This window comes from Podarcis raffonei, chromosome 1, assembly GCF_027172205.1.
Source record: "Podarcis raffonei isolate rPodRaf1 chromosome 1, rPodRaf1.pri, whole genome shotgun sequence".
Classification (NCBI taxonomy): domain Eukaryota; kingdom Metazoa; phylum Chordata; class Lepidosauria; order Squamata; family Lacertidae; genus Podarcis; species Podarcis raffonei.
In genome coordinates, this window is record NC_070602.1 from 32,292,249 (window position 1) to 32,319,010 (window position 26,762).

A 26,762-nucleotide genomic window follows, 5' to 3' on the forward strand; every position below is an offset into this window, starting at 1 on the left:
GCGCAAAGAGGGTCATCTACAAGTAAATTTACCTTGCAAATTATTTAAGTCGATTAACACTTAATGTAAATCATTACAATGCATATGAGGGAGAGGTGAGTTTGGGGAAGGCCTAGCCCATGATGCCACTTCCTTCAGTTCCCAACACCCATGCAATGTCTTTAAGGGGGAACCTAGCCTTAGATGCAAGGCTTTAGATATGACTGGGAGTGCTGCATGAGATGGGGTCTTCAGATACAGTCCTGATTCCCCCTTCATGTGATTACTGAACACATGGGAAGGGGAGCAACTGTGAAGAGCCTTTGTGTTACTTTCTCCAGGTACTACCTGGTTATTCTGTGCAATAATTCACTTGTCTGGGAATGTTCTCAGAAAAGAATGGAAGGAAGAAGTATAAAACAAGAAGATACAGAAAGTGAATGGAACTGCAAGGAATACAGTGGTAAAAGATAAACCTTTATTGGGAAAGTATAACTCAAGACAGTTGCATGCACTACATTCTTCCCTAGAGAAAGATAATCTCAGTGTAGGGGAAAATGCAGACACTATCTCACATGAGGTATAGCGTGGGAGCTTGTTTCCTAGTGAGTACACAGAGCAGTTGCCAAGGATGAAAGACTCCAGCAACAACCAGCTTCCTCAAGCAAGGCATGGGAACCTTCCCAGCAGGGATGGCAAATCTGTCAATTTCGGTTTCTCATTTTCCCAGTCTTAAATCCAGTTATCCACATTTTCACATGCTTATGGCTGTTTTTAAACAGGTCCTCAAGAAAATTCATAGGCATTTATTGCAACTTTATCTTAATATACACATTTCTGTATGCATTCTTGCCTGAGACATATATTTTTGCAAAGCAATTCTCCATAATATAATTTGTTTTTTAATGTTCTTTTCACATACTTTGCACTCATATGTGCATTTCTGTACATGTTATTTGGCTTACTTGGCATTGCAAAACTTACATATTTCAACAGATGACCGTGTTTCAGTTCACATTCTCTTTTGGAAAGTGTGACTAAAGCAGGCTTGCCTTTATATGCAAACAAAATCAGAGTTCTCCCCCAAACCGGTCTCCATCTAAGACACAGTTAAAAGAGTGAATCTAATCCAATCTGTGCTCAGGTCCTAGTGTTTACATTTTTCTTTGCCCTTTCTACCTTTCAGAACCGTCATGCAGCAACAATCATCCTGGACAATTCTGAAGAACTGTGCTTGTGCTTCTGCAAAGATTTCAGTAAATGTAAAAGTTGGCAGAACCCTCAGCGCATAGCTCCATTTGTGTTCCACTGTGTTCACAAAGTTCCTGCACAGGACCCTCCCTATGCACTTAAACAGATGGGGCACTTTCCTGACTGCACCCCTTTGTGTGCATGGGTTTTCACTCTTCCATCATTGGAGTGAATGAGGGTGCACTGCGGTTTGGGAGAGCTCCCACTGCATGATAAAGGCTTTGCTGTATCAAGAGAAAAGTCTATGCAGTTTCATGAAAGGCTTAGAGCCTTGACTGTCTGGATACATACAGTCTCCCTTACACAAAACAAAAACCTATCCAACATTGTTTCATCCCCATTTACCTTCCTAAACAGAATGGTTGTGTTGGTTGGTGATGACAATGCAATATTGGTCTGAATGGGAATAAGACCCAGACGTAGCACACATAGCACAAATGCCCTTTCAAATGCATCTATGCTGCACTTTCAGACAGAAGACAATGGGCTGGCTGCAGAGTTCCTGTGAGCAGGACTACATTGACATTGACGATGACAACAACATGCCGCCTATCTGACTGGGTTGCCCCAGCCACTCTCGGCAGCTTCCAGCAATATATAAAAACACAATGAAAACCAAACATTACAAACTTCCCTATACAGGGCTGGCTTCAGATGTCTTCGAAGAAAAGTCATATAGTTGTTAATCAGTTTGACATCTGATGGGAGGGTGTTCCACAGGGGAGAGTGCCACTACCGAGCAGGGACCACTCACAGGATGTTCTTGCTGGGCATAGCAGCCAACTTTTAGGGGCTGAGGTTCCTTCAGCCCCAATAAAATATTTGAGGGGACCGGAACTCCCAAATTGGATGGGCATTGCCATTCAAATGGTGTGTGTGTGCACCATGTCATGCGATCAATTATGTGGGGCAGGGCTTACCTGGCGATATTTTACTCAAGTTGGCACCCCTGATGCTGAAGGACGCATAGTAGGTTGCTGGGGGTGATTTTTGCCAATTCTTTCCGCCACAGTCTCCTTAAAAGCTGATCAAGAGGTCTGTGGAACTCTCTAGAATGGTGCTGGGAGTAGTACTGTGGAGGGCAGTGGGAAGGGGCAATCAGTGAAAAGTATCGGAATCCAAGCCAAAAGTCAGAGCCTCCAGCTTAGCTCTTAGTCCAGAGGAATTTGGCCACCCTCCAGGTGCCCGGCTTGATTCCTTATGACCTCCCGTCTGCGACTCCCGGCAAGATCAAGGGAGGTCTCCAATCGGCGATTCTCCTCAACGTGAAGGAGAACACACCACTCTTCCCCCACCTCCATTCCCAGGGGGGGGAAAGAGACAGACAGAAATATATCTACATGCCTTTATTTCTGTCTTTCACCAGTACAGAGAAAACATGTCTGCACACTCTGCTTCCCACTGCAGAGAGAGAATAAAAACCCCACCCATGTACTTCCAGTACAGGGTCATGTGCTGCTCTGAGGTAACATCCGGCTCTCAGAGCACTTTACAAACAGTCCCAGTTTCCCACGGGACAATCCAATAACACCCGCATCCTGTTTACCATTCCAGCCACCTGGTGCTTGCTTCTGCATTGCTCCTTTTTCGTAACATCCTCCCCCAAAAGAATCAATGCGTGTTGCAGCAAGCAAAGCATGATCCAGAGAAGAAAACAAACAGTTGTTATACACATAACACTCCCCTGTTGTTTCAGTTCCACCCTTGGAACTCCCCGCCACTGGTTTCCGCAGTGTACCTCTCTGGTTGTCTGGTTTCCAAGGAATGAGTGCATCTGCATTACCTTGGCTAGCAACTCTCTGTTGTGTCTTTGTCTCTGACTTAGACACAGCTCCAACCTGTCCTCGGTTGTTTACAACAGCAACACATGCAACAGCTAAGTTAGCAAACTCTTTTGAGTACCTCTTGGGTGGTTGACCCTTTGTAACTCTCTCAGACCTACGTATGAGGTGCTGATCCTCTCTGCTCACTGGTCCAGTCTCAGGACTCTTTGGAGAACTAGTTCCAATGGTAAACAGTGGTTCATCCTTCAGTTGTGAAGGCCTATCTATTGTGTGAGACTTCCTCTCAATGACTGTGACAACTGAGCTCTCCGAGCTATCAGTGTCATCACTTTCTGTACAGCTGAAATCAGTGAAATCATCATCATCTGAATCGTCCTCAGTGGGAAATGTGTGTACTATCACTCTCTCCTGCTCAGGAGCGCTCTCTAGAAATTTTGTGAGAATCACCTGACCAGATTCAGACAAAATTACTCTGTAGAGACCCTTTTCATACCCCACAAAAATGCCTCTGGCATTCTTTACTCCACCTGGAGCTGCTGTTCTCACATGAGACCCAAAAACCTTGAAATGGGCAACAGAAGGTTTTCTGTGGAACAGTTTCTCAAAAGGAGAACTTCCCAACTCTTTTGAAACCTTTCTCACTTTCGTATAACAGTACGACATTAGAGACTCGGCCCAGAACTCATGTGGCAGATGTGAACTAAGCAATTGCGCTTCCATCCCCTTTTGCAATTCTCTGTTCACCCGTACACAGACACCCCTGTTCCACGCTTCCGCTGAAACAGCAATCTTGTGTCTGATCCCCTTCTTCTGCAGGAACCTCTGGAAATCCTGTAAAAGAAAAATCTGCTTCTCGTCTGTGAATAGACAATCAATGTTAGCATCATGCATACTCTTAACTTTGTCACAAAACTCCTGAAACCTCTCCAAGGCTTCCTGTGGCTTTCTCAACACATAAACCCAGACATAGTTAGAGAAATGATCCACACACACAAGATAATATCTTGCATTGCCTCTAGATGGTTCTAGAGGACCAATCACATCAGCATACACCCGCTGAAGTGCTCTGTTGACTCCGGTCTTCTTCTTGCTCACACCTGCAAGAGAAACTTGGTTAGACACAGATGAATTACATTCCATGTAATCACTTTGGTCAAAAGTCAACAAATAAAGTCCATCCTTCTGTTTGGCAGAAAGATATAACTCTCCATCTTTGTAGATCTCGCAGCTCTCAGCATCGTAGGACAGTTTCAGTCCTTTCTTTGCAATCTGCGAAACACTCAGCAGATTGAACTTCAATTCAGGAACCAAGTAAACATTGTTTATTGTGAAGTCCAGACTCTTTAGATAGACAGTTCCCACGCCGGCCGCTTCTAGCTCCTGACCATTGGCCTGTGTCACAGTGAAGCTTTGCTTCTTAAACGTTGAAAAGAGTCCTCTGTGTGGGGACATATGAACTGTGGCTGCAGTGTCGATAATAAACACGTTCCCAATATCTGGCGTGGCTCCTTTCGCCATCAAAGCCTTTGCAGGTTTCACCATAGGCTTGGTATGACCTTTGCCTGACGCTTCAGGCTTTGCTGAGCGGCCCTTCGCTCCTTTTGGCTGACGTGGCTTCTTGCAGCTCCGCTGAAGATGCCCAGCCTGTCCACAACTGTAACACTGGACAACATTCAAAGCTACAGCATCCTTTCCAGTAGCCTCATCGGTGGGGGAATTAGAACTCCGTTCCTCCCTCCCCCTGTCCTTTTCTTCCAGTGCAGCATGCCGGCTGTGTTCTTCTAGAACCACGGCACTCAGGGGAGGTGGACAAGGTAACGCTCCCCCCTTCCTGGCATCCATGCTGAATCCAAGGGTCAGCTTTCTCAAGCCAGCTTTCACTTTCACGCCAGTATACTGCAAAAGTTCTTTGTTTACTGCTTCACTGGTAGGCAAACTGTTGGGCTGTTTTCAAAAACCTTGCCCAGCTGCGCAGATACACTTTCGATTTCCCAGGCTCTTTTTAGGCCACTCAGTAACTGGCAGACGTTGCCTAGCAACCTGCTCAGGACGGAACTCCTTATCTCACCACAGGAATTCCTGGTATGCAAGCTTGCTCTTTCAGAGCTGTTGTTTTTCAAACGCAGCTATTGTGAACCAGAAATTAAACCTTTCTGCGTTCACTTTTCTCTCGCCCGAAATGCTGCATACCTTTTCTGGCTCCGTTGCCTTGGAATACACTCCTCTCGGTGTCCAGCTGTCTGTTTCAGCTTCTGGCTGCAGGCAGACGCTTTTCTTTATCTCCTTAGGTGCAGAGGATGGCAACGATTCATTGACCTCTCACCTCTCATGCTGATTCTCACAGATCAGATAACCATCGCTCTGCTACCAGTTATCGGAATCCAAGCCAAAAGTCAGAGCCTCCAGCTTAGCTCTTAGTCCAGAGGAATTTGGCCACCCTCCAGGTGCCCGGCTTGATTCCTTATGACCTCCCGTCTGCGACTCCCGGCAAGATCAAGGGAGGTCTCCAATCGGCGATTCTCCTCAACGTGAAGGAGAACACACCACTCTTCCCCCACCTCCATTCCCGGGGGGGGGAAAGAGACAGACAGAAATATATCTACATGCCTTTATTTCTGTCTTTCACCAGTACAGAGAAAACATGTCTGCACACTCTGCTTCCCACTGCAGAGAGAGAATAAAAACCCCACCCATGTACTTCCAGTACAGGGTCATGTGCTGCTCTGAGGTAACATCCGGCTCTCAGAGCACTTTACAAACAGTCCCAGTTTCCCACGGGACAATCCAATAACACCCGCATCCTGTTTACCATTCCAGCCACCTGGTGCTTGCTTCTGCATTGCTCCTTTTTCGTGCCTCTCCTGCTGTTTCTCCAATGTTAATCTTCACTTGATTTTGGTTCCTTCCAGAAGGAACCCTTCTATTTGCAGAAGGGACTGTTTCCAATCCAATATACTTAAGATTTAACAAGCATGAATTCTACCACAGTAGTTTGCATTATTAATTTACTCTTTCTTAATTAAAGGCTTCCAAGCTCCCCCGCCCACAGCACTTTGCAGTGCCAAGTAACTTGAGCCAATGCAGTCAATCAGGATAGTTTATGCTCATGCTGGAAAGCAATGTGGGAAATAGCAGAATAAGTTACAAGAGCATAATGATGTGTAAATTGCTTGCACAATTATTCCAAGTCGAACAGTCAAAATTTGAATCATGGAATGAAAGCTCATTTAAGGAAGACCGTCACTATTTAAATCCTTTATAGCCAACCAGCCATTAGTCATTTTTTATCAAGTCAAGATGTAGGAGTGCATTTCTGAAAGGGTGGTGGATTAATTGAAGCTTAGTCATGACGTGAAATCAATATTTCATGGAGATCCAAGTAAGAATTTTCACAGCACTCAGAGAAGACAGAGTGACCTGTAGCGTTTCCTACCTTTGTCACAGTTAAACCTGAAATGAACTGAGCAGGGGAAGAAAAGTCTCAACTTCTCTGAATGCAAATTTTATTGAAAATAAATAAATTGCTTTTGGCGTTTGTTTTGTTTTTTGCATTCCACTTGTGGGTTCTATTGGATTTACAGCTCTCTCTGTGCATAACAATATTGAATTGGATTCTAAGTTGCCCTTCCATGAATGGGGAAATGAACAAGGAAAAAGAAGCCATTTTAGCTGATACTCCCTCCCTATCATAGTCACCTTTAAAGCCAGGGCCAGAAGTCATTTTGCTTGCTGAAGTGGAAAATGGAACCCAGCCTCACCCTGAAGTCAAGGTGTCTAGTAGCAAAAGCTGATGAAGTTATTTTGGCACTTCAGATAGAAAACCCCACAAGAGCCTCTCCATTCCTGGCGGCAAAAATACAAGAATAATAAATGCAATAACTAACATTTTGTTGCCCTTTCACAATACAGTGGTACCTCGGGTTAAGAACTTAATTCGTTCTGGAGGTCCGTTCTTAACCTGAAACTGTTCTTAACCTGAGGTACCACTTTAGCTAATGGGGCCTCCTGCTGCCGCCGGAGCACGGTTTCTGTTCTCATCCTGAAGCAAAGTTCTTAACCCGAGGTACTATTTCTGGGTTAGTGGAGTCTGTAACCTGAAGCGTCTGTAACCTGAGGTACCACTGTACCTGAAATCAGCTGCTAGTGGCTGCTGCTTCTCTTTGCCTAATGTTAGGGTTCGTTTGTATCCAGGATATTTTAAAAGAGCCACCTGCTCAACTGGTATTCTGCTCATGGGTTAAGATCTGGGGATGTTCTGTCCCATGTCTCACCACCATGTGAAGTGAGGGAGAAAACACTTCTGCCACCTAATTTTTGAAACTTGTTCCTTTGGGAAACCTGTTTACACCCCTCCCTTCAATTTTGGGAGGTTTTTCAGAACGTTCTTTTGGAACATTCTGATCCCGAGAGTACTTGATGATGACGCTTTAGTGTGTGCATGTACAGTGTAGTACAAGCATTTCTTAGGACAAAAAGGGTAATTCCTGAAGCAGACCTTAAAAGAAATAGGGATTTCTTTATCCTCAGTCTCTTTTTCAGGATTGTTTCTATGATACATGAAGATCAGCGCTCTTGTGAAGCACTGATGCCCTTCTTAGGAGCCAGGAAGTGCTTGGCACATGACAAGATTAAGCCTTATGTGAGGCCTGCTTGACTCATTAATTTCACCCATGAATGCAAGACAGCTGAATCAGTTGACAGTCATAGGCAGATGATAAAAACAAATATCTACTTAGTCAATCACTAATTAAAAATATTTTGATGTGTTATAAAAACTAATAGCCCTTGTAAAGAGTCAAGCAATTATCAGAATAAACGGAGACTAAAAAAAAAATGGTATAATAACTAAAAATCTGTTGGGTGAACCTGTGCTGTTAAGGGGAAGAAATAGTGCAAAATATTTTTCAAGTATGAAGTCTTCAGCATAATGGGAACACCAGATCCTAGTCCCCCCTCTCTGCGCCAAGTTCAAGAACAGCACAATGTTTTTGCATCCTCTCACCAGCCTGCTCTGACAGATACATAAATGTTAACAAGCTTTTTGAATATAATTCTTTCATCAGTGCTTTCAATGAGCTGTGTTTTATTAATCATCATAAAAGAAAATGGGAATCATGAACTCTGCCTGAGACTGCTTACCTAGAGTAATAAGAAATGTACAGTTTGAAATTATATTTCTAGTTACCGTGTCTGACTTGTTTCTTCTTACGCTACTTTGGTAGTGCAATAATTTAGGAAAAATGTGCTAGAGCAATCTACATATGTCTCAAAGGAAGCCTGGAAGATATTTACGATTGGCAGATATTTATTTGAATGATGTTGGTTGCAAAACTGCCTTGCCTACATGGGTAACATTGCCATGGATTGCATTATGTGGGTACTTACAAAGGTCTTAAAGTTGCAATCATATGCACTCTTGTTTGGAGGTGTGCCCCATTAAACTCAGTTAAAATCTATTGTCATATATATATATGGATTAGATCAGACTGCATACAAACTACAACCAAGTATGTAGCACCTTTTAAGACTTCAGACAAAATTCAACAGACTTAAATGTACTGCTGCCCATAGATTTTAATGGCCTACCATGCTCTTCACTCTGTGTTAGTAGTGTGGCCTGACAAGCTACAAATAGAATTAAGATTATATCTTCCTTATTTTTTCGCTTCCTGCACATTTATCCAACTTTTGATACAAACTTGAGGATAACTGAGCAGATACTGATTTTGTAACATGTTACGTTCCAGAAGAGCAGGCATGTAGTTCTCTAGCAAGATAAAGGCAAAACAAACTAATTAACAAAGAACCTACGATACTGAGCAGGGCCAGCCCAAGACATTTTGCCAACTGAGGCAGACGCCAAAATGGCACCTCCCCTCCCTGCTAGGGAAGAAACGGCAAGGGAAGATCTACATCAGGAACAAGGGGGTAAGAAAGATTGACATTGGGATCTGCTGCCCTGGTAGATCCTGCCACCTTAGGCAAGCACCTCACTTTGCCTCATGGGTTGCCTGGCCCTGATACCAATTACAGTGGTACCTCTGGTTACGTACTCAATTTGTTCTGGATGTCTGTTTTTAACCTGAAACTGTTCTTAACCTGAAGCACCACTTTAACTAATGGGGCCTCCTGCTGCCGCCGCGCGATTTTTGTTCTCATCCTGAAGCAAAGTTCTTAACCCGAGGTACTATTTCTGGGTTAGCGGAGTCTGTAACCTGAAGCATATGTAACCTGAAGTGTATGTAACCCGAGGTACCACTATATTGCAATGACCCTAAAAATTATGCATTTCAAAATCAATCAGGAATCTCACCCCTACTTCAGTGCTTTAAAAGTTATCATCTCCAGTTAATGCAGAAAATACACCCCTCTCGTTGCCTACTGGGATGCGGCCCATATTATTCAGTAACTAGATTTGGACACAAGACTGACAGCGTGTAGCCCCCCCTTTTTACATTACATGCTTGGCCACTGCACTGCCACATTTTAAACTCCCTGCTAGCCTTTGACTGTAGGAAAGGTTTGTCATTTTTTTCAGCAAAGGCTCTGCCCTGCAATGAAATGGACAGTGTCAAGGGAAAATGTAATCAATTTCAACTGCATGGTTTCCTTTGAAAAGCTACACGCATGCAGGAGGTGGTAGAGCACATAGTATTACTTTAATTAAAAAGACTAAATGAATGAGGCACTGGTGATATTGGCAAGGCTTTCCCCTGACCTTGTCAGTCTTAGCAGAGATTTGAGGCTAATGATAAAGTAAATGTCTGCCCTTCTGGAACAGGCAGAGGAACTGAGTAAAGGAGCTGTGTGTGTGCCTGCAAATGGGGATCAGAGACACTTCCATGGAATGGTGGTGTGAGGTTTGGGTTAAGAAGTTAACACAGAAGAGACTGTGGTGCAAAACCATTTCATTCTGATTTTGTCAGGCTTACACCAAGGAGACTTCAGCATTGGACTTCAGAACGATTCCTTGTCTTTGAATTCAACAATAATTTTGCTGAAGTCTAAGGAGACACTTGGAGGCTCACTGCAGATAGTGACAGCAGCCACAAAATTAAAAGATGCCTAAGTCTAGGGAGACGCTTGGAGACTCACTGCAGATAGTGACATCAGCCACAAAATTAAAAGATGCCTGCTTCTTGGGAGAAAAGCAATGACAAACCTAGACAGCATCTTAAAAAGTAGAGACATCACTTTCCAACAAAGGTCCGTATAGTAAAAGCTATGGTTTTCCCAGTAGTGATGTATGGAAGTAAGAGCTGGACCATAAAGAAGGCTGATTGCCGAAGAATTGATGCTTTTGAATTATGGTGCTGGAGGAGACTCTTGAGAGTCCCATGGATTGCAAGAAGAACAAACCTATCCATTCTTAAGGAAATCAGCCCTGAGTGCTCACTGGAAGGACAGATCGTGAAGCTGAGACTCCAATACTTTGGCCACCTCATGAGAAGAGAAGACTCCCTGGAAAAGACCCTGATGTTGGGGAAGATGGAGGGCACAAGGAGAAGTGGACGACAGAGGACGAGATGGCTGGATAGTGTTCTCGAAGCTACCAGCATGAGTTTGATCAAACTGCGGGAGGCAGTGGAAGACAGGGGTGCCTGGCGTGCTCTGGTCCATGGGGTCACAAAGAGTCGGACACGACTAAACGACTAAACAACAACAACAATAATTTTCCCTTCCTCTTGTTTTCAGTAGCTCTTTTAGCAAACCCCTCCTGCCTTCCCCACTAAGAAGCTCAGTTATTGAGCCATTATTTCAAATTTATAACCCTCCCTTCCTCCCCAATGGGTTCCCAGGGTAGCTCAAGATAAGAATGAAATTACATAATTCAAAACAACACTACAGTTAAAACCAGTAGTGTATAAACTTCATAGACGTTGAAGGGTCAGCCTAGGCACAATGCCAGGGATTGAAGTCTGCTATTTATGGCAAGGCTTAAGGCTTCCTGCTATTCTAGCAGGTTTCCCTAGGAAACTCTGCCTCGTTGCAAATGACTTGAATTCTCCAGAGTTTTGATTTACTCTCATATGGGCTGCCATTTGAAAGCACAAATACTTCACTCTGCTACCATTCCCCAAAGGAGTATAGTTGTCTCATGGATACTGCACAGTATATGAAATGTAGCTTGCACAGATGCTATGAAAACCTAGGCTTTCTCTGCAATGCTATAGTCTCAACCAATGAAGCAACGGTAGCATAACACACTGTCCACAAATAACAGATGGCAAAGTTTAGACTTACTACAGGGTCACTGTATGTGTGTGTTGTGTAGATGAATAGTCTACTGGACTTCTGAACACAGCAGCTGCTGAAAGGGAGCACCGATCATTGCATTGTTTTTTAAGGCTCTCTGAAATACCCAGGCATTCTGCTGATTGCTATGTTTCTGTTTCTTTTTACAGGATTTTATGAATGCTCCTGCATTTTAGTATAGCAGGAAAAGATTCAGCCTCTCAGAAAGGAATAAGAAAAATAACGAAAATAAGGGCTTGCCCACACCAGAGTATAATGCGAATCAGAAATTGCTGTTCTCATTAACTTAGCATCACCCACATGACACCTGCAGCAAATAACTGTGAACTCACACATTCCCCCTCTGAAGTTGGGTTTCCCAATCAGAGAAGTAATTTTAAAAATTGACCTCAGCCTGGTGCGCTTTGGGTAGTGGATGTTTTGCTTTGGGTTTCTTTTTAACTTGGAGTGGCTCAACCCTCCACTTTAGCTACTCCCCTTTCCAGACCCCTCCTAAAAAAAAAAAGGTTCTTTTCCAGCAGTGTTTGTGCTTACTATATGCAGTCTCTCTCCATTTGCGAGTGCTGTATCGAATGATTGTTTCAGTCACTTGCTCATTTTCACCAAAAAAGGAGCATTAAAAATAAAAACTGCCCTTGCAGGTACAGGAAGCAGAAAAGACAAACAGGAGGAAAGGAAGGGCCAACATTTGGGGGGGAGCAACTCCAAATCCTTGCCTGGCTTAGAGCAACTCACTTTTTAAAAAGTTCTCTTGTGCAAATCTGGAACATGGAATGGGAAACACCAGGACAGGTTTGGTAAGCGTGAGATTGAAAGCACAACTGTTTGCTTCAAGTAACAGATTATTAGAATAGGATGTGCACCAGGCACATATTTCAGTCTAAACTACCTTGCAGGTTTGTTGTGATGATAAAATGGAGATGAAGAGAAGCATGTATGCCACCTTGAGTTCCCTGGAGGAAAGGCAGAACACAGATATAAAAAATAAATACATAAATAAACTTAACAATACCCCCTTGCACTGATCTTATTGCACACCACTGGCGCGTATAACAAAGCCCAAATTTGGAAGATGTTAGTCACTGTTCTCAGACCCTTACTTTGGCTTGGCTCTTTCTTCTTTATTTATTTATTTTTCCAGGGGAGGGGGAAGAGAGATTTCAGCCACTTAATGAAATCCTGGCTCTACTAAGATCAATGGAAAATTTGCCACAAATTTCAAAGAAGTCATGATGAATTTTCCCAACTAATTTCAAAGAAGTCATGATGATGAATTATGGTGACATTAACTTACTCAGAGCCTGTGTTGATACTGCTTTATTTTTGGCGTGAGCTGAGCAATGAGAGATGGATAAATCCTGGCTAAGCAGCATAGCTGTAGGAGTTAAGGGGGAGAAGAAATGTAAGAGACAAATACAACCCCTGCAAACAGGTCCCCCCCCTCCTGTTCAGGACAAATGCCAAACAGGGGAAATAGGTTCATAAATCATTGGGAATTAACTCCCTAGTCGTCATTTACTTTTAATTAATCATTAAAATAAACGATTGCATTGTCCACAGAGTCCATAGTTGATGAGATACTTTTTACTATCACCTTTATTATGGAGCATTTCTGGATTTTCGTTTAAAAATGGAAATGTCAGGATATGATTAAGTTGGAGTGGTCAACATGACAACCCTTCTCCACTCTTCACTTGGTAACAAAGGAAGGGGTGAGGGTGGTTACCTTTTTCTCACCTGGAAAGTACACAGAAGGAGGAAATTGGAAGAGAGATGCTGCTTCCCACTTTCTCCTTCCATCTGCTCGCTGCAGATTGGTTTTGCTTTACCTCACCGGCAAAGTGTGTCCATTTGAAAACAGATGTAGGTGGTCTTGGCAATGGCGTGTAGCCACACCTGTCCAATGAATGGAACTGTGGCTTGGTGTATACCAAGATCACAAACACGACTTCCGTCTTCATTCACCTGGAGCATGTTCAGGGAGGAAAAGGCATTGATAACCTAATCCATACAAGTGTTTTCAAACACATATCAAGTAACTAACGCCAGCCCTTGTGGATGGCAGGATCTGGACGCAATCTAGATTGACAGCAGTATGCTGAGGATGAGCATGAATGATACAGGGTTGAGAAAAAAACCTGTATTTTCGTGCAATGAAGAGGTTGGTGTGTACATAGCCATTGTTTTCATCAAGCTCTTCACCGCAATCTCTTTCCTGATCCACCACCCACCACCTCAGACCTCATCTCTGTATATGTGAATTTAGGATTCCACAACCACCACCACTTTACATTTGCTTATACTGAACCAAATTTGAAATTTTAATACCTATTCCTCTGGAGCTACTAACAATCCCATTTCCGTAAACCACCTTGAATAGCTGGATTTCATCAAAAGCTTGGCCACCACACTGTTCAGCCCTCTTTTTTAAAAACATTTTAAAAAAACACCAGTCCCAGTACAGATCCTTGGGGAACCCCCACTTCTTCTACCCCTCCATTGTGAGAATTGTCTATTTATTTCTACTCTCTTCATCTGATTCTTTAACCAGTCCTTTTGACCAGTTTACCCACATGGTCTCGGATTTCCTGCATAAGAACGTAAGAAGAGTTTCAGGACAATGGCTCATCTACTCCAGCATCTTGTTCTCAGAGAGGACCTGAGCACCTGAGCCAGATGTCTGTGGGAAACCCACAAGCAGGACCTGAGCACAAGAGCACTCTCTGTTCCTGTGGCTTCCAGCGACTGGTATTCAGAAATATTACTGCCTCCACTATGGGGACTAGCCATCTCATAAGCTTCTATCATTTCACTTCTTACTCACCATTTTTCTAAACTAAGTCCCAAACACTGCAGCTTTTCTTCATAGAAGAGTCACTTCGTCTGCCTTGTTCCTTTTTTGGTTGCCCTTTTCTTAACCTTTCCCAACTCTGCAATATCCTTTTTGATGTGAGAACTCTACACAGCACAGTATTCCAAATGCAATCACACCCTAGAGTTGTATAATGGAATTATGAAATTGGCAGCTTTATTTTCAGTTCCTTTCCCAATGATTCCTAGCATGGAATGTGCAGCTGCACACTGGTAGGTTGGGAGGGTGTGTGTGCTTGCATGGGAGGGGGTTAACTGGGGCCTTAACGCCATTGCCCTCCACTGCATTTCATCATGCAATTATTTTCCTGATAGTTTTAAGATCCGCTGCAATCGGTGCTAAGCTTTCAAGTCAATAAAAGGCACAGAGTTCAAATAATTTATTAAACATCCGGCCTGTGTTTACTAACACGGAGGTGAACAACTCAGCCCAAAGAACTCGTCTGCCTTCTTGCGCCTAGATTATGCGAGCGTTTCTCCCTACAAAGTGCAAGCAAAGAAAAGTTTCCCTGCCGTCTGGGTTTTATTTATCAGATGTTTCCAATTCTGGAAGGGAACTTTTGGCGCGGGGACTTCAACAAATCAAGGATGTTAAGGTCAAGCCTAACCCCTGACACATTTCCTTTCAGCCACTGAAAGGGAAGGTCTGCGAGAGCGAAGATATTGTTGTGATGTGAGCTGTGAAGAAAAGGAGTCGCCTCGACGCCACATCCCCGCCATCCAGACTTGGCTGGTGCTCGCGAATGCCACTGCGGGGAGGCGAGGCAAGATGAGGGGCCTAGTGCTTGCCTCTCTCGTCCTGATGCAACCTCTCCCCGTGCCAGGGGGCCCCACTGCCGCCGTGCGCCCCCAGAGCGACCACGCCTGGTGCCACCCTTCGGGGTCCTGCTACAGCGTCCACGTGGGCAGCCTGAGCTTCCCCCGCGCCCAGGACGCCTGCGCGGCGCACGGCGGGCGCCTGAGCACGGCGAGCGGCCGGGTGGAAGTGCAGGCCATCGTGTCTCTGCTGAGAGGGGTGGCCCGCGGCGGGTCGGGCGCCTCCTTGTTCTGGCTGGGCCTGGTGAGGAAGGCTCAGCAGTGCACCATGGAGGAGCTGCCGCTGCGGGGTTTCTCCTGGGCCGCTGCCGGAGGACTTGTTGCGGAGGCGAGGAACGAGAGCGCGGCCGAGGGGAGCCTCTCGTGGGTGAAGGAGCCCAGCAAGTCGTGCACCACGCAGAAGTGCGCCGGCCTGCAGGTGACTTGGGGCGAGCCTCGCGCCGCCGAGTCGTGGGGCCTCGCCGAGCACGCCTGCGCCAAGGCCAACGCGGGGTACGTGTGCAAGTACAGCTACGCGGGCGCGTGTCGCGCGCCTGGCGCGGGCAGCCACCTGCGCTACGCGCTCCCTTTCCGCCTCCAAAGCGCCTCCTTGGAGTTCGGCCCGCCTGGCACGGTGCTCACCCTGAGGTGCCCCGGGCGGCAGGCGCGCTTCACCTGCCGCCTCTCGCCCGACGGCTACCGCTGGGAAGGCACCGAGCGCGGCCTCTGCTCCTGCCCCAGCGGCTACTGGAGCCCGAGCGAGGGAGCGTGCGTCGAGCTAGCCAACTGCTTCGGCGCCCAGGGCGCCTTCCTGTGCCTGTGCGCCTGGGGCGCTCGCTTGGCGGCCGACGAAAAAGCCTGCGTGCCGCCGGCGAGAACTGAAACGCCGCCGTCGCCTGCACTGTCTCCCTCCCCGAACGGCTCTTCGGACGGCCTGCCTGGCCGGAACGACTCCCTGGCGGCGACCTTGCCCTCCGAGGTGGGCAACAGCAGCAGCGCCCCCGGAGCCGTGTCTTCCAACTACCTCTTCATCCTGATCACGGTGGCTGTGGTGACGCTGGTGATCCTGGTCATGGCCGCGCTGCAGATCTTCCAGGCCTGCTTCAGGCTTTGCTGCTCCAAGGGGTCTCAGACCAAGAAGGACGGAGCTCCGGCCACGACCGCCACGACCGCAGATGGCGACCCCGAGGATTCGGATCATTCCCTGGAGCCCAGCAAGGCAGAGTCTGCCGAGGTTTCTCAGGATGAACCCAAGCTTGTGGCGGGGCAGGTGGAGCAGGAACAGCCGCGAGGGGACTGAGGCTGTATTTGAAGGAGGCAATGGACGTGCATTCAGAGAAGGCGCTTTTATTAGGACAGGAATGGGGAGCCTGTGGCCCTCCAAAGGTTGTTGGACTACAACTCCTATCATCCTTATCCGTTGGCCATTCTTTCTCAGTTAAAGTGCTAAGTAACTCCACAGAGTGCTGCAAGAGACAATCTCATTAAGACCCCCCAAGCTGCTTGTAGAACAGTGTAATCCTATACACACTTACTTGGGAGTAAGTTACATCAATTTCAGTAGAATTTTCTCCCAGGTGTGCGTGCAATATGGCAGCGTATGGTGTCTAATGGTAACGGTGAGGGCCCTGTGGGACTCCAATTGCTGCTCCCCAGCTCCCATCACCCCTAGCCAATGGGCAAAGGGATATTGCGATTTATAATCCAGCAACACCTAGATAGCCACAGTTTCCTTATCCCTGTAAAAGAAGATTTTTATGATTTAAATAGCTTTCCAACATTATTTTGAATCCTCCGTCCTTACTAGTCTTCTAGGGTGCCAGTACAATTGTGTATGTGTGTGATCTATTTGTGAGACTTAGAAAACAGCCTGAAATCTTAGTACTGTGTCTCGACTGACTCATGGATTGGATGTATGAGAACTCATAAGAGAAGTGTTGGCCAGTGCATGCTAATTTTGTTGCACAAAAGCATTATCTGTTCCAGTTTCCTTAAGTGGGAATTCCAAAAACCTGCAAGATATGTCTAGCTTATACTGGCTCGTTTCTCTGAATAACATTGTGGGGTAGAAATCTGTCAAGATTTCACTGAGGGTCCAGCTCATTTCCCCACCTTCCTTTTCATTGAGGTCACCTTTGGAAGTCATTGGCCAACTGAGGTGTGGTAGGTTTTGACTGGGGAGAGAGTCTTCTTGGTGGTGGTGTCCAGGTGGTACAGACTGTTTTGGGGGAAGGGGTCACCTGGCACTCATGCTGTAGCCTTTTCAGAACCATGCAAAGACCTTTTAATTTTCCCAAATATTTGGTTCCAAAATTGACTGATCTGAGGCTGCCTTTATTTGAAACTTTTAATTTTGTTACCGGTATATGTTTCTGTTTTTTTATATGGCTGGTTGTTTTCTCTACAGATTTGGTGTAAGCCACCTTGGAATATTCTGTTTTACAGACAGCGTTAGAAAATGTATTAATGCATAAAATGAAGATTTAAAAAATGAAAATTAATTGGTACACACAAATGCATGCCAGTAGCCGGAGGAAAGCCCTGAAATATACATTCTGGATTCTGAGTCAGTCCTACTGCCATTATTTGATTAAAATTGGGTGTGATCCAGGCCCAATCACTATGCCAGCTCCAGGCTAGTTTAGTCTGCAACAGGCCTTTTCTGGCTCCTCCACCTTCCACCCTAGCTGGCATCAGCAATGGGGCTACAGATGTGGCAGTGGCTCCAGCACTCTTATCATGCTTTGCCAGGGTTTGGTTTGCTCTGCCATTTTCTCACTGCAGAGCACTGTGGATGGGACAGTTTGGAAGGAGAAGCAAATGGGGTGGGAATGTGGGGAAATGGGACTCAGTGAAAACTTTAAGCAGCATTTCTCTCTTCAATAAAGGAAAGGGGTAGAGGATTTCTTTTTAAAGTTTTCTCTGTTGTCTCCGACTCCACAGCTGCGTTCCTTGCATTTCTCTCTTTTAGCATTACTTGAATAGGGACAGTCCTGCCTGTATGTGTGCATTTCAGCTAAGGAATATTTTAAGTCAGTATTCAAAAAACGTAAATATTGGTACACATCCACACACCAGCCCCAGATCATTTGAAGAGGCCATTAATTTCCAGCACAAACCATATTTTCAACAAATATGTATGTAATGTTTGTAGTATATGTTATAGCATTGAGTGCTTCTAAGGCTCCTAATGTTCATTGGTTAAAAGCACAGAAAACCCATTAACATTGCAAAGGCAGGGATTGCCCATTCCATCTAGTACAGTAGGGCAGTGTATCCTCTTGTCACTCTTTAAATCTTATTTCTAGACCATTAATTCCTTCTAAGACACTTCAAAATGATTATATGCATCTTGAAGCAGAGGGGGAATGTAAGCTATGATTATGAATATATGATGAATATTTGATGATTGATCTTCATCACATAATCGGGAGTAAAATTCAAATCCTCAAAAAGAGACGTTTAATAATATTTTAAACTACAGAGGGCTTGATTAAATGTGCCATGGGATTACAGTGAAATTGAAAGGTGGCCAGGGGCAAAATTAAAAGACTTCAAAGGACCATTTTTAAACACCCACCCGCAAAGTACTACAGTCCAATGAAGATTTTTTAAACTGATTAATTGGGCATTTCCCTATCATTTGGTGAAAATTCTTTTCATCTAAAAACAGCTTCATCTCCTAAAACCACTATCCAGGATATATTCACATCCACCCAGCAAATGAGATCTGCATGTGCTGCTTATGATGTGACTGTATACTGCAGTGTTCATCTGCCCTCTGCTGAACTTGATAGATGCAAGCAATGTAGATGGGGTGTGTGGTCATGCTGGTCTTGGACCACAAACCACATGTAGTCATGTGCTATTAGGGCTGCATTCAGTCTGTTGGCTCTGCTACAAATACCTTGATGTGCACAGCTCTCTATGCTCAATGGGGTACCAAGTTATCCATATTGCTTTGGAGGGAACAGGGAAACGACCATGAAAGCCCTGTGTGTATACACCTCAGAACTACCAATAATGCATGAACTCATTAGATTTGGGTGATCCATTGCAATACAATGTAATACCTGTAATTCAATGAGATGTGATAGTACAGCCTTCTGTTATGTTGTGAAGAGTGTGTGAAAAGTGCACCAATGCAGTCCATGCTATAGAAGCATAGGCACTCTGGTTCCTTGGATCATACGTTTGTGGAATAGGGTAGCTGTTTTTAGCACGAAGCCATCAACTGTAACTATTACATGGAACAAAAATAAGTCCTACTGATTTTGATGGAACTTTAGGTTGGGAGTTTCAGGCTACAATTCTAAGCATGACACTCAGAATTATGGGCAAAAACTGTAGTTCCACATCAAGCGCTTCCCTTCCTCTCCATGATAGCTAGTACAACATGCCTAGAGGTCCTGACATCATTACACAGTGCATGTCCCTACCAGGAGCAGACAATACTGTTGAATAGTAACAGGGAAATGCATTGTACTAGGGTTAGGGCATGAGAAATGTTGTACAAAGGTGGAACAAGGCAATTTGGCATGGGGCTGCTATTTTAAGTAGCAACCAAAAATTTCTTATAATGTTTAGTTCTGCCCAGTAGTGGTTGGCATGGTGAGGTGGAGTTGCTTACCTGACCTGTCAGATGAGTCACTGCTACTTACCAGAAGGGGGAGCAGAAAGGTTGATGAAGTGCAAACACAGCAGCTGAACCAGTCTGATGCTCCTGCTGCTGTGTTTGCACTGTGCCACCCTCCTCCTGGTAAGCAGCAGTGACCCACCTGCCAGGAGGTGAGCTAAGTATCTCTGCCCCACCATGCTGTCTGCTACTGGTTCTGTCCCATAAATTGATTTTTTTGTTGTTGTTTGTAAGTCTCAACAGCATGGTCTTATACATACCTACCCAGAAATAAGGCCCTTGGGAACTTCCAGGTAAGTGGGTATTACTGGGGTTAAATCAACGGTGCTGATCATGAAACATGGAATGAAATGTATCCCGGAACAGGTTCCAAGCACCACTGAAGTAGCAGGCTGTTTTTAACAGGATTGCAGGCAGCATTTCTTCGTTTCTCAGAAAAGCTCAAAAGAACTGTTGACAAAGTGCCAATTAAGCAGCTGTAGCTTGTGTATCAAGAGACAAGTATTTTTTCTCTATAGCACAAAATCAGTATAGATGACTTATGTGTTTACTACAGACAATGCCAGCATGGGTTTATTGTTTGCTGTCTGTGGGCCTTTCAAGATGACCAAATAAAATAAAATGGAAGTACAGTGCAATCCGATATATTTCTACACAGAAGCCAGTCCTGTTGGAGTTGCCCACTCTGGTATAAAACTTAAATAATTTTAAAAGATCACAAAGGAGTTAGAAGATTGGGTTGTTGTTCCAAGTGTTGTTTTAGAACACAGGCATTATCCAATAAACACTTCTTATAATGACCACCTTCTGCTGGGCAGTACTTGTTATTGCAACAGATGTGTTTCTGGTGATGGATAGATTTGGCTGTAATGTTTTCCAGTGACAAAATACTGTAGTTTGATTGCTGGAAAAAATGTAAGCCAGTAATCACACATCTACTGCAAATGTTTGTTCTTTCCCTGATAAAAGACAGACGTGTCAAAATTAAAATATTAAATTGTACCGGCAAATCAGATGAGCGCAAATCTGATGAAACCTCTCTCATCTACCTAAAGGTAAAGGACCCCTGACAGTTAAGTCTCCCGTTGCTCAGTCCCAGCTCCTGCTAACCACTCATCTACCTACCTACCTACCTATTTATCATTTCTTTTTGATTTATACTGTGGCGTGGCATCATATATGCTGTAGACAAGGTCTCAGGTGATCTATATGCAAGTTTATATTTGGAATTTTGAAAATAAAATCGCAATCATTCCTCTTTATATGTTAATTTAAGAGATAACTACGCTTATGACAAGTTGGGATATAGCTTTTTTGTTGTGGAAAGGATGCCTTTTTGGTGGATCTGCCTTGTTGCGAGGAAGTTTTAGAAAAAGATCAAGGTAGCAATTAAAAAGGACAACAGAAATGGAGCGTGTAAAAGAAATGATAGAGCATTCTTTGAACCATGTAATTCTTTTTCTATGGATACAGAAGAGATCTTCAAACTGTTATGAACTCGTTTTATGTATGATTGAAGTTATGCAAAACATTGCAGAATCCCTATCCACCCCTTTAAGAGTGGAATGAGAAAATGAATGCTTTGAATATGCCTTCATGTCACAGCTTACAAATTATATGGCAGTGAAGAAAGGGAAACAGCGGGAAATTTTGCTTATATAATTGGAAAACTTTTATTAAATATTGACAGAACAACTGAAGTGCAGTATACCCATGTTCAATGTACATGAAGTGCAGTCTTATAGGATATACAATGCATGCCTATTCATAAGTCCCATTGAGTTCAATGAGTTAATTAATTAATTAATTAAATTTATATACTGCCCTTCTAAGAATCACAAGGCAGTTTACAGTATAAAAACAGAGAAATGCATAACACAAACATGGAATCTAGTCCAGTCCCCTGCAATGCAGGAATATGCAGCTGTTTCATATGGGGATCGAACCTGCAACCTTAGCATTATCAGCACCACACTCTAACCAACTGAGCTATCCAGGCAATAATAGCAAACAAAACAATAACCCCCTCTATAGTTTAAATAGCCATAGATTGTTTGATTAGCCAAAGGCCTGGGAGAAGAGGAATGTTTTCACCTGGCACCTAAAGATATGTAATTAAGGTGTGAGGTGAACCTCCCATTCCTGTGCTTGTGAATGTTCTGTTTTTAATGTAACTATAGGAACATGTAAAAAAACTGGCCATCCACATGTTGCACTACAACATCCCTCATCTCTGACTGTTGGCATGATATAAAGGATAGCACTTAGAGGACCATAGACTCCCCATCCCTGTTTTATTCAAAAGCTCAGTATTGTTTAATTTGAACCAATAAAATATAGATAGCCATCTTTTTTTGTTTACTACACATATATATGAGTAGATTTGATTGGGATCGCAGGTAGTCTTCCAGGCAGAAAGCAATGATTATTTGGAAGGACGATTAGAATTCTGCCAGTTCTAAATTAGTATTATTGTACCATGTAACCCTCATAAGGAGATAAATATACTGCTGCAATGACTGATGCTTATTTAATGCTTGCAGTGTAGCAATGGTCCTGGTGATACATCAGACATAGAAGTCAGGCAGTCATTGTCCAGAGGGCTTGGTCTACTCTGATGTAGTCTAGTCCAGCCATTCATCTAGTAAATACTAGTAATAGTAACAGACTAGATGAATAGTAATAGTAATAGACTAGATGAATAGTAAGCCATTCATCTAGTCCAGCCATTCAACTTATTCATTAATAAGATACCTTATTAATTAGATAAATGTGAGTTTCCTCATGAGTGCATCTGTAGCACTGGGAGTCTGTTCTTTTTCTTTCTGAAGCGTTTTTGGTTCCCCTTAGAGGTGAGGCATGGATGTCCTTAAGATGAAACTCAAATAATCCTCTTCAAGCCAAATGAAGTAGTGTCAGAATCTTTGTTACTACTTAGAAGGATGGCAGGCGAGTGATGTATAAACCAGGCCTGAGATCAGGCCTAGGCCTCAAATGCACCCTTCCTGGCCATAGCTGTCAACTTTTCCCTTTTCTTGCGCGGAATCCTGTTCGGAATAAGGGAATTTCCCTTTAAAAAAGGGAAACATTGACAGCTATGTTCCTGGCTGCTCTGGCTCCATCTGCACTATACATTCAAAACAGTATCATGGCACTTCAGGTTCCCATAGCTAAGAGCTGCAATTCCCAGAGTGGGACTCTTCCAGGGGAACTCTGTAAAGTGCATCTTTGTGAAGGGAATAGCGCCATTAACAATGTGGGAATGTTCAGAGAGGCAGGAGAGGATATATTGTTTAATATCCTTCCTAACTTGCGCTAGCAAGTTCTATAACTTAGCAGAGTTTTAACATTCCCCTTTTTAAATGCACAGCGGTTAGCTTGTTGCAAGCTCGTTTAAGCTTTTAAAAATAGGGTTCCTGGTAAGTCCCCTTATCTCCCCCTTAAAAAGAATAGACAGGACAATCTTATTTAAAGTCAATAAAAGAAGTTTACTCACAGTACCTTCAGTTCACAGTTGGATCCCTGAAGGCAGACTTAGGTTACAAAATATATACACTGGAATCTATCCCATAAGGAGAGAGTCCCTTTGTGCTCTGTTGGCTGGAAGCCAACAGGGCATCTCTAGCTGAGGAGCTGTTGCTTCTACGACGAATGAAGTCAGAGAGAGAGGGCTGTGTCCCAGGTGCTTTTGTCACCTGAGCAGGTAAGGTCATGCCCACCTCTAGTCACATGTAGAGGAAGTTTGTCCCAGCCCAGGAAGAAATGGGAGGTTTTCTACTGGCTGGTGCAAACATCCCCTTTCATGTTCAGTCTAGGAATGTTGTATTTGACTGCTATCTGTGTTTCACACCCCACAAACAAACTGCAATTCTCAGGACTCTTTGGGGGAAACAATCTCTGTTTAAATTTGTATGATACTGCTCTAAACGTACAGTACAGATTGGGGCCTTCATCTGGCCCTTGGAGTGCTCCCCAGGCCCATACTTTCCCAACTCACACCCTCCCCCAAGCCTGCTCTGCACCCTTCCTGAATATTTATGCCTGGCTGGAATGCGCTCTTGGATCCTGATGGGGTAAGTGAGTGTGAAGAAATAAGCCAACTACAAAGGTAAAAGTTCCATTTATTGTTGTGTTCACTTTGGCCTTTAACCCCATCCACCACTGCTGTGTGGCCCCTGGAAGGTTGCTCAGAAAGGAAGATGTTCTTCATGAAAAATATATCCTATCCCTGACGTAACCATGAAATTGTTCACAATGATAGCTTGGATTGGTATCATGGGCCACAGATCAATGGACAGAGCACATACTTTGCAAATAGATTTAAATCACATTTACCCAAGCCAGCTTTCTCCCCCTCAAGGACAGTATAAGGGTGTGCATGTGTATATACAATTAAAAGTAGGTTTAAACAAAATGTTTTTCCAATCTTCCCCAAAACTCCAAAGAACTTCCTAAGAACTCCTTCCTATTCAACAATATTTAGAACTTGGTGCTTCAGCTCTCCTAGCTGTTTCTGTCAAATAATATGCAAACCTGCCAGGATGATAGGAAGAAGAAAGGTTTTAACTGTACTATTGATTTTCTGAGCTGCAGAGATCAATGTGTTCTGAATTTTTTTGTCTTGTACGTGCAATCTAGGGGTTTTTTTACATAACCATCTGGAGCAACCTACATAGGACCTTTACGTTGCCAACAGTTCTACTACCAAAATGTGTCCCTGTAGCTCCCACTGAGCCTTAATTGGCTCCCTGATGAAAATGATGCATTTTCCATTTCATTAAACATATTCCAGCCCATCAATACATAACACAGTTCGTATCTTTGAAAGTGTTAAACTAAATGGCATGAGAATCCACAAGTCACTTGCTTTGAATGGTATACAATATTTGCTGTCACCATGTGGGTGTGCATTTAATGGGGAGTATTTTATACATGAAATAGAAAAAACTAAAATAATCTCAAGATGATTTTCCATATCAGAAATGAATATTGAAATTGGGTCATGTTGCTCTTTCCTGGAGGAAAAGAATTTAAATTAATAACTGCTTGTTATTCCTGTTTTACTGATGAGGTGAATGTTAGATTGTCATCTAACACAAGGAACTCAAAATATCATACCCTTCAACATTTATCTGATAAAAATAGAGACATCCTATTCAATAATAATAATTATAATTATAATTATAATTATAAGTTCACTATATATACCCCTGGCTGGGTTACCCCAGCCACTCTGGGTGGCTTCCAATGTATATATAAACATAATAAAACATTTAAAACTTCCCTATACAGAGCTGCCTTCAGATGGCAGGATGGGGGTGGGGAGTTGGATAACTCCATACCCTCCAACATTTCTCTGAAGAAAATAGGGACGCCCTAAGGAAAAGTGGGACATCCAGGGATCAAATAAAAAACCAGGGCAGCTTCTGTAAATCCGGGACCGTCCCTGGAAAATAGGGACACTTTGAGGGTTTGAAATACTGTTCCTTTAATAAAAGGCATTAATTTATATTATTATAGAAATTCTTGCAGAAGATTGAGAATTGAACAGGTCAGATGATTTGAGCGTTGGATGTGTGTACAGTATTCAGGAATTGTAATTATAGAACACTAATTCCTCAGAATGCTTTCTAATAACACTGTAGCATAATTAAAGTGCAGTAAAACACTGTTTTGAAGGCTTAGATTAGAAAGCATTCATGTGTTATTGCAAGATAAAACATTTTTTGGCTGTTGTCTCTCCCCTTCTTTCTTTTATCTCTAATTGTAATTTTTCCTTAGTTATTGGGGAAAGAAACATACCCCACCACACAAATGTTTTTTCTGTGTCCTGTGGAGCTTCATGGCTGTAGATGCACCAGTGGTTTGACTCAATATGAGGCAGCTTCCTATGTTCCTAACTGTGATAAAATATTGTTATGGGTTTGCAGGGGACAAGGGCCTCCTAAAATTCCTGGGTTCTAAGTTCTCATACTTTCTGCAATTAGTAAATGTGGGGTCTGATCGATGGATTTAGTAAGGCCTAAAAAAAATAAGCCAAGCCAGCTTCCTTGTGAGATTGCCTGAGCAAGGTGCTATCAAAGCACAAAAGCAAAATGGCAGAGTCACTATCCTGGCAAAAGGTGGGACATTCAGTCTCAGTCAAGAAGCGGGAGGTGGAGTCCCTCCCCCAGATGTGCGTTAGTTAGTTAGCAAAAGACAATAAATAGCAAAGTTGGGAAGGGGAAGTTGCCAGGGTTATAGGGGGTGTGATGTCACCACAGGGAAAAATGTCCTTTTTACACAAAGCTTGCATCACATTTTTAGCAAGGGGGGGGGGAGGAGAAGAGTCAAGCCAGAGGGCATGCAGGCTGAGGGACATACAAATTGTGTGGAGGAGACACACAGATGGTGTTTTGGCTGCTTTTGAATCACATGCTGCACTGCTGTAAGATGTATTGCTCGTGAGATGTATTGCTCAGAACGTTCTCTCCATCCAGACTCAAGTGTAAATATCTGAAGATAAGCCATATTTCATAAAGACAATACAGCCTCCACTGTGCCTCATTTCCCCCAAAAGAAACACAAAAACTAGTTGAATGCCAAGACCCCTGGAATCTTGCACCGCTGAGTGGAGATTGAAATGGCTGGTAACAATATGTTATAGACTGTGCCTATCTTCAAGATATGGAGGTAGAAGTACAGTGTACTCAGCAGGTCTCCCAAGAATGCTGTCTCGCAACATAAGGAGCTTCAGCCTTGGGTAAATTCTATCTCCAGCTTGAAAAAGGTGGAAAATGATGTTCTATTAAGTTCTTGGAGTCAAATCTTTGGAGCTTCTGTTGACTTACTTGGAATTACGAGTTTTTAGTGTCTGGAAAGCATATATTTGCATCCACCCAGTCTCCTTTTTCCAATAACAACCAAAATGTAATTGAGAGAAAATTTAATTGGCAATTTAAAAACAAAGCTGTCATAGAATCATATTCAAGAGCCAGTGTGGTATCGCAGTTAGAATCTTAGATAGAGTGCAGGGATGCCTGTGTGTAGAAATAAGGGTGTTGTGGGGATAAAATGGGTTTCTCTGTTGGTGGAAGAATTGCTTACAAAAGTGATAAAACACATGTAATTACAACATAGACTAAAGTCTAATCTAATTCAAGTGTACTTCCTCCCAAAATTACCCATCTTCCTATAACTTAGGGATGGGG

General features: G+C 43.6%; 1 protein-coding gene and 1 long non-coding RNA gene across 4 annotated transcripts; one reads left to right on the forward strand and one right to left on the reverse strand.

Moving 5' to 3' along the window:
- Positions 1–443: 443 nt before the first annotated feature.
- On the reverse strand, positions 444–13,917 carry LOC128409459 (uncharacterized). Of its 3 annotated transcripts, none has more exons than XR_008329227.1 (3): positions 13,008–13,917; positions 12,565–12,645; positions 444–1,304 (listed from the first exon to the last, which is right to left on the reverse strand). It is a non-coding gene; the product is annotated as an uncharacterized LOC128409459 (long non-coding RNA). The 3 variants fall into 3 exon arrangements; XR_008329225.1 differs by having other exon boundaries at positions 12,865–13,917; XR_008329224.1 differs by having other exon boundaries at positions 12,565–13,917.
- Positions 13,918–14,604: 687 nt separating this feature from the next.
- On the forward strand, positions 14,605–17,839 carry CLEC14A (C-type lectin domain containing 14A). The gene has a single exon (XM_053379988.1). The coding sequence runs from the start codon at positions 14,911–14,913 to the stop codon at positions 16,234–16,236; it is 1,326 nt and encodes a 441-aa protein (XP_053235963.1). The 5' UTR covers positions 14,605–14,910; the 3' UTR covers positions 16,237–17,839.
- Positions 17,840–26,762: the final 8,923 nt, after the last annotated feature.